General features: G+C 35.9%; 2 protein-coding genes across 6 annotated transcripts in view; one reads left to right on the top strand and one right to left on the bottom strand.

The window, feature by feature from the left end:
- The window catches only part of LOC107699877 (delphilin), a 25,240-nt gene extending 17,621 nt beyond the window's left edge, over positions 1-7,619 (bottom strand). For 3 of the 5 annotated variants that reach the window (XM_016501295.1, XM_016501296.1, XM_016501299.1), the window contains exons 1-4: positions 7,038-7,619; positions 6,128-6,381; positions 4,919-5,251; positions 4,679-4,833 (exon numbers count right to left, since the gene is read on the bottom strand). In XM_016501295.1, coding sequence (XP_016356781.1) covers positions 4,679-4,833; positions 4,919-5,251; positions 6,128-6,381; positions 7,038-7,122 — 827 coding nt within the window. In that variant the 5' untranslated portion in view covers positions 7,123-7,619. Of the gene's footprint in view, positions 1-4,678; positions 4,834-4,918; positions 5,252-6,127; positions 6,382-6,473 lie in introns of all 5 variants that reach the window. The other 2 variants (XM_016501298.1, XM_016501297.1) reach the window with 2 other exon arrangements.
- Positions 7,620-11,128: 3,509 nt separating this feature from the next.
- The window catches only part of LOC107699875 (probable palmitoyltransferase ZDHHC4), an 8,463-nt gene continuing 6,301 nt past the window's right edge, over positions 11,129-13,290 (top strand). The window contains exons 1-3 of the mRNA XM_016501292.1: positions 11,129-11,389; positions 11,610-11,742; positions 11,817-11,890. Coding sequence (XP_016356778.1) covers positions 11,620-11,742; positions 11,817-11,890 — 197 coding nt within the window. The 5' untranslated portion in view covers positions 11,129-11,389; positions 11,610-11,619. The remainder of the gene's footprint in view (positions 11,390-11,609; positions 11,743-11,816; positions 11,891-13,290) is intronic.

Raw genomic sequence — 13,290 nt, 5'->3', positions numbered from 1 at the left:
TAAAGCTGAATTTTCAGCAGCCATTACTCCAGTCTTCAGTCTCACATAAACCTTCAGAAAACTTTCTAATATGCTGATTTGGTGCTCAAGAAAACATTTCTTATTATTGTCAATTTTGAAAAAGGCCTTGCTGCTTAAAGGATTAGTTCACTTCTGAAATAAAATGTCCTCATAATTTTCTCACCCCCATGTCATCCAAGATGTTGCCACCACCGAGTCAAAAAAGGTCTTTAGTAGTGCTCCCTGCAATCCAAAAGACCTTAATCTCGTCAACAAAAAGAGTCTGCGATTTTAAAATAATTAAACGCGGCAGCCGTTGAGGCAGCGCAACACTTAAATGTGTCCATGTAGTGCATGTTCACAAAATAACTAAGCAGCGATGTGGAACGCAAAACGCATTTAGAATTTGCGAACTACTCCCCTCCGGTCGCCAGGCTCCATTTCGGTATGCAACGAGGCCATTTTTCCACATTCAGTCTTCTTTCTTGTTGAATATCTTGTTTCACTTCGAAATCTGTCATTTTTAGGGTTGTGCATGCTGTTTATTATGACATATATTTGATGTTGGACGTCAGTAACTGATGATGATTGACGATTTCGATAAGGGTGGAACCTGCAGTGGTGTATAAAGTAGGCCTACCTGAAAGCCATACTCAAGTAAAAGTACAGATATCTTACCAGGAAATGACTTTGGTAGAAGTTGAAGTCACCGTTTAGAATATTACTTGAGTAAAAGTCTTAAAGTATGTGATATTTATTGTACTTAAGTACAAAAAGTATTTTTTTAAATCTTAAACGTACTTAAGTATTGAAAGTAAAAGTACAAGTAAATGCAAAATGAGAAAGAAGCAAATAAATATATATAAAAAATGTTCATACACCACTTGAGTAGCAAGATTGTGTTCAGTTTTAACTCTTTCTTCCATTTTGTAGATTTGGGTAAGAATAAGACGCACTTCAACTGCTACTTGATGTCTTTCATTCCAACATAAGAAATAATTTCTGGAATCTGCATCTGAAATAGGATTTAAATGTATTTACACAGTTTAATGTATCTCAGAGAGGACATTGATGCATTTAAACTGCAGTTACAGTTTAGTAAGCATTTAAACTTACATTTCACTGCTGGTCATATATTCTCTATATAACCATGTATGTGACAAATAAAAAATCTTGAATCTTGAGTAGGACAGGATAGTATAGGATACAAGCTACTGTATGGTAAAAATATATGTTAAATGTATGTGAAAAATGCATTAGGTTTACACAAAAATTTGGAGTCAGTAATGTTTTTAAGAAATTAAAAAGAAATACTTTTATTCAGCAAGGATGCACTAAATTGATCAAAAGTGACAGTAAAAACATTTAAAATGTTACAAAAGCTTTCTATTTCAAATTAATGCTGTTCTCTTGAACGTTCTATTAATCAAAAAATCCTGAAGACTGTATCAGTTCACCCCCATGTCATCCAAGATGTTCATGTCTTTCTTTCTTCAGTCGAAAAGAAATTAAGGTTTTTGAGGAAAACTATTCTCTATATAGTGGACTTCAGTGGGGTTCACTGGGTGGAAGGTCCAAATTGCAGCTTCAGTGCAGCTTCAAAGCGTTCTACACGATCCTAGACGAGGAACAAGGGTCTTATCTAGCAAAACGATCTGTCATTTTTTTTTAAAGAATAAAAATTATATACTTTTTTTAACCTCAAACGCTTGTCTTGTGTAGCTCTGCAATGCGCATGCCACAAACTTACATTTCACTGCTGGTCATATATTCTCTATATAACCATGTATGTGACAAATAAAAAATCTTGAATCTTGAGTAGGACAGGATAGTATAGGATACAAGCTACTGTATGGTAAAAATATATGTTAAATGTATGTGAAAAATGCATTAGGTTTACACAAAAATTTGGAGTCAGTAATGTTTTTAAGAAATTAAAAAGAAATACTTTTATTCAGCAAGGATGCACTAAATTGATCAAAAGTGACAGTAAAAACATTTAAAATGTTACAAAATATCAGAGTATCTCGAATAAATGCCATTCTTTTGAACTTTCTATTTATCAAAGAATCCTGAAAAAAATGTATCACAGATTTCACAGAAGCATTAAGCAGCAGTTTTCAATGTTGATAATAATAAGAAATGTTACTTAGCACCAAATCAGCATATTAGAATGATTTCTGAAGACACTGATACTGACACTGAAATTTGGCTTTACCATCACAGGAATAAATTACATTTGAAAATACATTAAAAAATAAACACCGCTATTTTAAATTATATTAATATTTCACAACATTACGGTTTTTACTGTATTTATGATCAAATAAATGCATAAGAGACTTCAAAAAAACATTAAGAAATCTTACGACCCCAAACTTTTGAACGGTAGTGTATGTCATTTTAAAATGTTGTCTGAAATATCATTCTCTTCTCCAAAGCATTCAGTTTCTTGATGAATAACGAATAACAACAACAATTGAAGATGGCAAAATAAACAGTCACACCTTAAACTGGGTCGCCGTGATTGGGAAGGATGTTGATCCAGGAACATGTTGTACTTGGTGAAATCTCGGTCACCCCTTAAACTGACCAACTATAGCTTGTCATGTGGCCTAAATAAGGGATTTCTAGAAATTATGACAATTGTGCCCAGATATGTCTTTAGTGCCAACTAAAAGAGCTTATTTAAAGCTGCAGTCCGTAACTTTTTTGTTTTCAAAATTTACATAATTTATATAATAAGCGAGTAAACCATGAATCCATTTTACAAACCGTGTTTTTGGCTTGTCCTGAATCACTATGGTACACCTATAATAAATGTTTATATTCGGACTATTTTAGACTGGTTCGGGTATGTACCACTGCGGAGTAGTAGCCCAGTACATGCGTGATTCGTCATAGACATAAACAGAGAGAAGTAGCTCTGGCAACAATGTTCTTCCACAAGACGCACGCAGTTCTGTTTATTAACTGCAAGAGTGCCAAAAGTTACGGACTGCAGCTTTAAATTAAATTGGGAACTGGCTAATGTCCCAGTAGGCCAATGCAAACTGAATCTACCCAGACTGGCTTAAAATCTGTCCTAGATAATGTTAAAATGTACTAGATCATAAAAGATTTACTTTAAGATTAATTCCTTTTCCTACAGCATATTTAGCATTACACTGTGCATCCCAAAGAACTCAAGATCCCCAAGCTGCTGAACACATGGTGACATCCCCATTCACCACCCTTCACCAGATATCTCTCTAAAGAGGATTATACAGTGACAAAGGTTATTAACTCATAATACAAATGAACAACACCTACTGCGCAGAGGGAATAGCTTGTCTCCATTTAGCAAATACAATATTGAACACTATATATAACCTTGATGTTCTTTCGCTGATAAATTGAGGAAAACAGTCTTGCTAAATGCAACCTAGGTAAGTAGGTGAGAATGTAACATATAGTGTATTACTCTCCCACATCAAACAACTTCACCAAACAAAATCTATTATACTAATATTTTTAATAACTGCAATAGCATACACTACCATTCAAATGTTTAGGGTCAGTTTTTTTTAATAGAAATTAATTCCTTTATTTAGCATGGGCACATTCAATTGATCATATGTTACAGTAAAGACATTTATAATTATAGTTACAAAAGATCTCTATTTTAAATAAATGCTGTTTTTTTTTAACTATTTATCAAAAACTCCTAAAAAAAATAAAATGTATCACGGTTTCCACAAAAATATTAAGCAGCCAAACTGTTTTCAACATTGATAGTAATAGGAAATGTTTCTTGAGCAACAAATCTGCATATTAAAATGATTTCTGAAAGATCATGTGATAAAAGTAATGTGAATGGGGCAATGGCTACTGCAAATTCAGCTTTACCAACTCATGAATAAATTATATTTTAAAAAATATTTCAATAAAAAGCAGTTGTTTTAAATTGTAATAATATTTCTCACTATTACTGTTTTATTATCATATTTTGATCACATAAATGCAGACTCTGTGAGCATGAGAGATTTCCGACCCTGAACCTCTGAATGGTAGTGTATATTATAGTCAAACAACTAATCATGTGAAAACATCTGAAAATAAATCGCTTGTTAGACCATGTAAACTGTCCCACTAAGCATCAGATGCCAAACAGCTTGTGAGAAGCCGACAAATGGATCAACACTAGAATTCTCTGTCTAGTGCCATCTTATGTTATTGACCCAGTTGGCATTAAGGCATAGGCTGGACTGGAAAAGGAATTTCACTATTAACTGTGCCAGCATACATCAGAGGGACTGAAGATGATCAGTTTACATAGCAGCACCAGATGGAGACACATCTATCAGTGTCCTTATTAGGTCATACCAGTTTATACTGAAAGCCACACTGGTTAATTCTATACCAAACACAGAGAAATGAAAGAGTGTTTATGTTTACTGCAAATATGTGCATCACAGTATGACTTTAGAACATAAATAATAAGAACAGCAAAGAATGTACTAAAATTCTATTCATATATTTAGAACAAATCTACACTAAACTGATGCCCTCTGGTGGCCTTCAAACTGTTTTGCACAGCTAAATACAGTAGCTGAAAACATCTGGGTCAGAGTAGGCCTGAGATGGAGGTTAAAAATTAATGAGCGCTGTAGGTGGCAGATGGGGTTGTCATGGATACCTGATGTTTGAGATGAGCTGTTGCTGCTCTTCAGTTGTCAAGATGTCAGGAAGAGCAGAAGCAAGCCAGTCCACTTTTCTCTCCGCAGCAAACTGTTTCAGTACAGCAAACAGTTTCTCTTTCACCTCTGGTTCGTTCCTTAAAATCTCCTCAACCTGAAACAGCAGTGATTGTGATTTTGCACCTCTTCAATTATAAAAAGTCATAAAAACATATTCAAAGTCTGTCAGATAAACTCACCATCCTATTGAACTCCAGAGCCTTGTGTTTGCGGTCTTGACGCATGCCATCTGTGTCGTTCTGAGAGCCCTCTAGACTCCTGCTGCTGCGTTTCTGACGACTGCCCGTGCACAGCACCCCAAGACGCAGCGTGCGGCCCTGAGAGGCCTTTATCAAAGCGGCTGCCATCTCATGGTGCTTCACTGGGATCCCATTCACCTCCATGACATAATCTCCAGCTCTGAGACCACTACGACCCGCTGGGGAGCAGGTGGAGCAATCCTCCACCAGCAGGGGGCAGTCTCCCACGATAGTGAAACCAAAGCGACCATCAGGGCCTGGAATGATATCCATCTGCAGACAGGCCAGAAAATGCAAGCAACAGATTGTAAATATTGTTATAGACAGAACTGAATTAATAGCTGTATATGTACTTGTATTCATGTTGGTTTCTGGGTTTTTAAAACTTTTATAAATATATTTTTATATATATTTCAATTATTGGTACACTTTAATATTTGTTATCTTGAATTACTAATTCATGAATAACATTTAAGATTGTTGGAGAATCACGCCCCATGACATGTCAAAAAAATGTATAAATAAAATAAAATATAAAATATTTCTAAGAAGTAATTATTAAAGATGATGCCAATCTACTTAGTATTGTTTTATTTTCAAGAATTTCATTATTTTAATGAGGCTTTTTTCTTCATTGATATAACCAATCGCCTTATGCCCTCAAAAACATATATATTTTTTCATAGAATAGCTGTATTTAAGTCAATGTATGTTATATTTGTGTATGTTATATAAATTGTTATATTTGTTTTTACTGATATTTAGATTTTTTTTTTATCAGCTTTTATTATCTCATAATTAAATTTTTTAGTAATTTTATTTTGTGATTTTGCCATTTTTATTAATTGTTTTAATATTACTATTTTGGATTAATTTATTTTTATTTTAGTTTTAGTTCAGTTTTACTTTGACTTTTTTTATCTTAGTGCTTCAACTTATTTCAGTTAGTTTCCAAAGCTATTTCTCATTTCCGTTTAGTTTAGGTTTTTCATTTAATATATATATATATTTCATTTTAGTTTCATTTTAATGAACTAAAATTTCTTTAATAGTTTTAGTTTTAGTTTAAGTTAATGATAATAACCCTGATGTTAAATAAATGAATACATTCAGACAAAAACAAAATTTAGTGTCATGTCATTGACCCACCTGCTGGATGCGTGAAACTACTCCAATACTGGGCGGGATGTTTCGTTGTGATTGGGCAAGGGCGATGACCTCTTGAGCACTAAGACTGGAAACATTCTGCCCCTCAATCTCCAAGACCTGGTCTCCAGGTTGCAGTCCAGACAGATGAGCACTGCTTCCCTCCTCCATAGTCAGGATGTAGCTGGGCCCATTCCCCCCTATCTGAAAGCCAAACTCCTCTGGCCAGCCCTGGTTGGATGCTGGCATGGTGAGGACTGTGAGAAAGATGGCAAATAATAGGATATGTGGTCTCTAATCGGCAACTAGGCTCCAAATGTTTGGCATGTTGTAAACAAGACCTACTTACACACAGCAAAATGACCAAGTCTCCTGAGAAAATGGAAATTTGCTGGGCATCACTGCGGACACATGCTTGAACAGACACTAAAATATGTCAAGCACCTAAAATATATATACCTAGATGCTACAATATGTCAAGCTTTGTAAATTTCTGCCTATTCTGACAAGACAAAGAAATGCAGAGCAATATAGAACCTTCACTAACTACAGAGTCTCAGCTGACACATTAGACCTCCCAGTAACATTGACCTCATTGAAAAAGGAACAGAGGCTCCCAAATCATCCGATATCAGAGTACAGATGTGCCTGAACACAGCATCAGCAACATGAGAGTCATGTTTGTAGCATAGCATGTACTTACTAGTGAAACCAGAACACTAAGAGACACACACATCACACATCAACATTCCCAATTAAATGACTGGTAAAATATTATGTTTGTGGGCTGGTCCATGCAAGCCTAAGCCTGTAGACTGATAGAAGGTCATTCGTCAAAACATTAGCCTCTGCACACCTAAACATCATCATCATCGTCCTACAAACACAAAATTATTGAACACTAAACACTTACAAAAATCTTTGGGTGGATAGCGAGGACCCGACTTGTTCTGCCGTAAGGAGCACCTCCCTTTCTTATTCTGGAGGAATTTCTTCATTTTGTCGTAATTCAACAGGTATCAAAAATTCTGAGAGCAAAACGCCTGTTCCACGTCCTCCAAGTTGTACGAGATCCTCTTCCTGCACCGCACCACGCTTCAGGGGAAACGCCTTTCGAATGCCCCCCATCGTCGTGTGGCATGCAGAGCACTGCCACTTAAAAAAAAGGTGACACTGCATCGAGTGCCAGAGTGATGTTGTCGACGAGTTGACTCTGCATCTCTGGCGAGTCTTGCTAGTCCTGCCTGCAGAGCTCAAATCAAGAAACTGGGACACCTAGCACAGATAATGATTCGCTCTCCAAAAAGGGTAAAGAGAGGCCCCATTTCTCTATAAATACCTCCTTCCCATACTCTCTCTTCTAGCTGTCTCTCCAAGGGACAAAAAGTAGCCCAGAATCAGCTTGGGGATCCATCAGGACGATGGTGGATAATTAGAACGTCTGAATGCACTGAAGAGCGCAGTCACACATCTTTGAACAGGAGCAGTGCTATTAAAGCTCTTGCTCTGGATTAGACAGATTAAATGCTGCATCTCGAGATCTCTCGTGCCACATGGCAGGACACATGCTGTCATGCATCCGGGGGGAATTCAGGAGGAAGGATTGATTTACCGAGTGAGCTGACATGCAGCTCAGGTGCAAGCAGGGGCCTCCAAAGTATTTTTTTGTTGTTGTTTTTTTGAGTACTGGGCTGGCCCAGGGAGATCATAAAAATGAACACATCACAGTATAAATACATGACAAAGTGTGTAGTGCGGTTTCACTTTCAAGGTTACAAACTGAATGGGGAAACAGTATAACTAGCAGTAAAACGTAATAGACGTATTATGTAAAGGACTGAAGCAAAGACAAGCTATGCAGGGCTAAATGAATCATTTAGTGCCAAAGCTTGTATCTCCAAACACACTGTTCCTCAATCAACATCTCAACTTACCAATACAACTAAAAAGTGGTTGTGTATGTAGAAAAATATTATTGTATTGCAATAAAACAGTATTTTTTTATTTTATTTTGACAGTAAGGACTCTATGCTCTCTTTATAATTTAAAATGCCAAAAGACCTCCGTCTTTTATAATTTGCAGAAATAAATTAGACATAATTTAATATATTACAAAACAGAATTAAATTAGTTGTAACAGTAGAATCCATAGGCATTAAAAAAATAAATCTGGTAACTGAAATTGCAACATCCAAAAATAAGAACATAATCTCCAGCCTTCAATAATTTGTGTTAGCTCCATTTATGTTAAATGATGTTGTGGTCTGACAACCAAAGGTGCAATAAAAAACTAACTTTAAAAACACATAGAAAACTTTCTTCATATTCATAAAACTTGTTAACACATAGATTTACAAATGCACGCATGCCTTAAAAGAGAATACCTGCTTCCTTTGCTCGGTGGAGTATTCTCGAAGGGCTTTTGTAGTATCCCTTTCCTTTGAGGCATCACCGCTGTAGTGAATGTGCAGGTCTGTAACATGATAACTGTAAGAGGCAACAGTTAGAAAGCTATGGCAACCCTGAACTGAAAACAAGAGCACATTATCAACCATCTGCTTCTGAAACGAAAGACGAAAAAAAAAAATTGAATGTTTTTGATGGACAAATAAGCTTGTGGAAAAACCAAAGTACAGAAGAAAATATAAAGACTGTATTGAAATCAGAAAGTTGGTTTGTTAGCAGACCAATATTGCATGCACTGCATTTTAATAAACGATATTATTCAATTATTAATTATCCAAATATTAATATAATAGGCTACATTTTCCACCAAAAGAATCCCTAATTTTGAAATAGATGATCTTCTGCGATTTTCTCATCTGCAGAATATATTGAAAGATGAACTAAATGATTACAAAATAGCGAGCCAGCAAAAAAGAAAAACCATTAAAAAGAAGTCCAAAATATCAAATTCAAAGGATGATATTGGTAAAAGACATGGCGGAAATAGGATTAACAGGACGTGGATTAAAGGACATAGGCTACTGGAATGCAGCAGGAGCGGACAAGGAATTAAATATTTGATTTATTTTTTGACTAAAACGGGACTAATGGCAAGAATCTGAAAAACAGGATACTGTATATAGGAAGTAATTAGCTCCAGAAGATGGCGGTAATGCAACACAAAGGATGCAAACTGCCGTTAAAACCTAAAGAAGAAGAAGAAGAAGAGAAAAAAAGTCTGGCCCTGCGTCTCAATGTTCATACTATCCATCCTAAATAGTATGTGAGATTAGAATAAGTGTGTCCCAAAGCATAGTATGTTGAAAATAGTATGCCAAAAGTCCCCGGATGGTCTACTATTTCAGGTCGATTTTTGAAGTGTGGATCCGTGCACACTCTAATGGCTGATATTGCCCACAATTCATTGCGCTTTGGTGACGGACTCTGTCCAGAACTACAAACACGAATAAAACGCGTTAAAAACCACAAACAAAACCACAAACATGGCGGATGTGCGCGAACGGCGGATAGGTAGAGAGGCTTAGAAAAAGGGGCTTGAGTTATTAATATTCAAAATTTAACCTGGTAAAAAATATTTATTTAAAGTTATCTGTGTTATATTTCATCGGCAACAGCAATGTAAACTTTTATAAACAATTAATTAATAATAAATTTGGTCGTTAACTTTTAAATACATCATTATGCATAAAATATGAGCAGAGTTCTCGGCATGAAAGACCGCGACTGGCAGATCAACGAGCTACTTCTTTTCTCTCCATTATGGTAGGAAGTTTTTTTTATTTTATTTTCATTTTTTTATTATTAATTGTATATGCTGAACAATTAACATTCAAAAGTATAACAAAATGTTACAACATGGTGTTCACGTTTTCTGGAAGAAAAAAACAAACAACCCAAAACAAAAGAAAATAAAAATAAATAAATAAATAACAAGGAGGGTATACATCAATAATCACAATAGAAAAGAGGAGTTTAGTTCTTTGAGCGTGTCCATAGTTCTGGTTGCTTTCCGATTTGACAGACCTTGAAGAGTTTCAAAATAAATCCTCAAATCAACTTTGAAGTGGGAGATACTGGGCTTCCTTTCTGACCATTTACATCGGTGTATGTAAAACCTACTTAATAATATTAGAAGATTTAGCATAAAAATGTGACTCTTATCCATATCTTTTTTATCAAAATAAAATATAACTTCTATTTTTCTTATATTCATTTTTAGATCCACTCAACATAGTAAATAAATATTCAACATCAATCCAGAAAAATTGAACATACATTCGAAAAAAAGATGCAAAACAGGCTCTACATCCATTCCACACAAAAACACAACATTCAGAGAGATCAGCTCTGTATCTCTTGAGAAACTGGTTAGTTGGATAAATTATATGTATAATTTTAAAGTAAACTTCACTAACTTTATTTGTGAAATACGGTAGGAACAAGATGATTGACAGGCCAGGGCTGCGTTCAGCCCCCGTCTATACTTGTGCCCTTATTATTTCAGTTATTTTGCCTTTAATGTAAATAAACATGTGCAAGCAATATACTTGCTCTTGTGAATTTATTTGGATGTTAATTACATTGTGCGAGCTGTCTCTTTAATACCGCGTGATTTATATACACATGTTGCTGCTGATTGTGCTGACATGTTTGACACACCCACCAAACAAGAGAAAACGTATCTCAAACCCCGTTGCACACCGTTTCCAGGAAACATGTCGTTCAAACCGGAAACCGTAGCAAAACGGTGCACACCGGGTTGAGCTTGAACTTGCCCCAGGTGCCTGTAACTATGCGACAGAGAGTCCGTTAAAGACGCAGTTGTGTGACGTGATAGTATATCCCAAAGCTTGCCTACTCTTCTACTACACACTCAAAAGTGTGTACCTTTTCTTCACCAAAAGAGTACATACTTTAAGGGCGTTGTATAAGTAGGCACACTGAGACGCAGCATGGGATGACTTTTACTTTGACAGCATAGTTGCAGTAAGTTCCGTATCGGTGTTGCCATGTCCACTTTGCGATTGTTTTCTACCGACAAAGTCGCTTATATACGTAGTGGCGGGTAGTTTATTTCTAGAATGCAGTAGTGTAAAACGTTTTAATTATTTATGTAAAAGTATATAATTAAATACCTCCTTATGCTTATTTGTTGAGGCAAGTCGTTATGTTTTGACCAGACCAGGTTTCTTGTTTTGTGTAAAGATCTGGCAATAGTGTTCTGTATTCACGTCTGCTTCACCACACTACGGTCTGCACGGAAAAAAAGGTGTGAGGATGGTGCTCAGTTGAATAAAGGTAAAGCTTTCCTTCGCTTGCCCCTTTCTGTGTACATTAGCACAGCTGTAATTCTAGTATTGTCTAAAAAGAAACTCTTAAACACAGTTTAAAATGGTTTTATTAAGTAAATAGTTTTCGGCCATTATACGTTCGGTTTTGATTTAAGCTCTCTTTTCTCGTCTTATACAAACACCTGTAATAAGTGAAAATAAATTACTCACGGTACTGTGCTGCTCAGGTAGTGGCAAATGGACTTCCTCACTCTGTTTGGTATATATGTGGCAGTGGTGCTCACCTGCATCGCTCTGGTTTGTAAGTATTCAGGACATCAGCAGACTCTTCTCGGTCTGATTTTGGACAAGTTCACAGGGGTAAGGGAAGCCCTGCAAACTGATTATTTCTGTAATTGATTAAAATATAATTTATATCAAGTTGTTGCTTTTAGATCGTCTCGCCATGGATCCCACAATGTATCCAAAGCGTTTGCTACATATCTATGCACAGGCTGTTCCATCAAAGGTAAGAGAGTAAGAACAGGTCACACCACACCATGCTTTTCTGTACATTATAGACTGACAGTGAATTTGATCTCTAATCAAAATGCAGTCAAAACCGCTCTATGTACATTACCATTCAAATGTTTGGAGTCTGTAAGATTTTTAAAGGTTTTTTAAAGAAGTCTCGTCTCTTATGCTCAACAAGGCTGCATTTATTTGATCAAAATACAGTAAAAACAGTAACATTGTGAAATATTATAATTTACAAAAATAGTTATTTTCTAGGGGTGGGCAATATGACCAAAATCTTATTTCACGATATGAGAAATTTTATTTCACGATAACAATATATATCTCGATATAGCTGTTTTATTTTATTTCATTTTTGTTATTAAAAATAAGAAAAAGAAGAAAATTACAAACACAGTAGAACAAATAAATATGAAATAAACCTTTAATTTATTCAGCTACAGTAGGCTAGGTTTATTTAACATGTAGTAAGAAATATTACAGAAATTGAATAAAGTGTATAAATAAAACACTGTACAGTCATCACTGTATCAATCAAACATGAACTGATCCTTATTAAAGGATCCAAAAGTGATTCAGTCAAGGACAGTAAGTGATTAACATTAATAATGACAGACAGCAGCAGGTAAATTAGACTGCTGTCCCTTTAAGACCAACTGCACGGATCCAATATACTGATACACATCTGGTTTTCACCCAACTGTTTACGTTTATTTAACATATAACCGACTGTGTTTATGGGAATACTCATGCACGTCCCAAATTCGCAATTGCATGCTGTCTGATGAGAGAGGTGCTTTCTGAGTGTGTGCTTCGTATGTGTGTCAGTCTGCCCGAGCACCACATTGAGGTCTTTTTCACTGCTTATCGCAATAACCCTATCAAGCGCGTCCCACACATAATTTTCTCATTCATGAATGTTTCCTTATCACTCAAAGGTCTATGTAACTTTTAAGTAGTACCACTATACCACAGAATACCACAGAATACACGATATAGCAAAATCTCTAACAATAGACACTTTATTCTGCTGTAACGATATATACGGTCATACCGCCCGCCCAGCCCTATTATTTTCTATTTGAATATATTTTAAAGGGGTCATATGATGCGATTTCAAGTTTTCCTTTCTCTTTGGAGTGTTACAAGCTGAAGTTGCAAAGACTATAGTCTCAAAGCCAAAGAGATATTCTTTATCAACGTTAAGACTCTGCCACGCCCCCCTAAAACAGCTCGTTCTAACACGCCCCCACATATCTACCTCAGTATGTGGAAATATTTGCGTAATGCCGCCTAAATGTTCACGCAAAGAAAGAAGGCGTGGTTTCAGTAACCGCAGTTAGTGTTGAAGCAGCCATGTCAGGGAGACGCTGTGTGTTTCTAGGCGAAAGC

The sequence above is a fragment of the Sinocyclocheilus anshuiensis genome, unplaced genomic scaffold (genome assembly GCF_001515605.1).
Source record: "Sinocyclocheilus anshuiensis isolate Anshui unplaced genomic scaffold, SAMN03320099.WGS_v1.1 scaffold1280, whole genome shotgun sequence".
Classification (NCBI taxonomy): Eukaryota; Metazoa; Chordata; class Actinopteri; order Cypriniformes; family Cyprinidae; genus Sinocyclocheilus; species Sinocyclocheilus anshuiensis.
The sequence above is the reverse complement of the archived record's forward strand: the minus strand, read 5'-3'. Positions and strand labels throughout refer to the sequence as shown.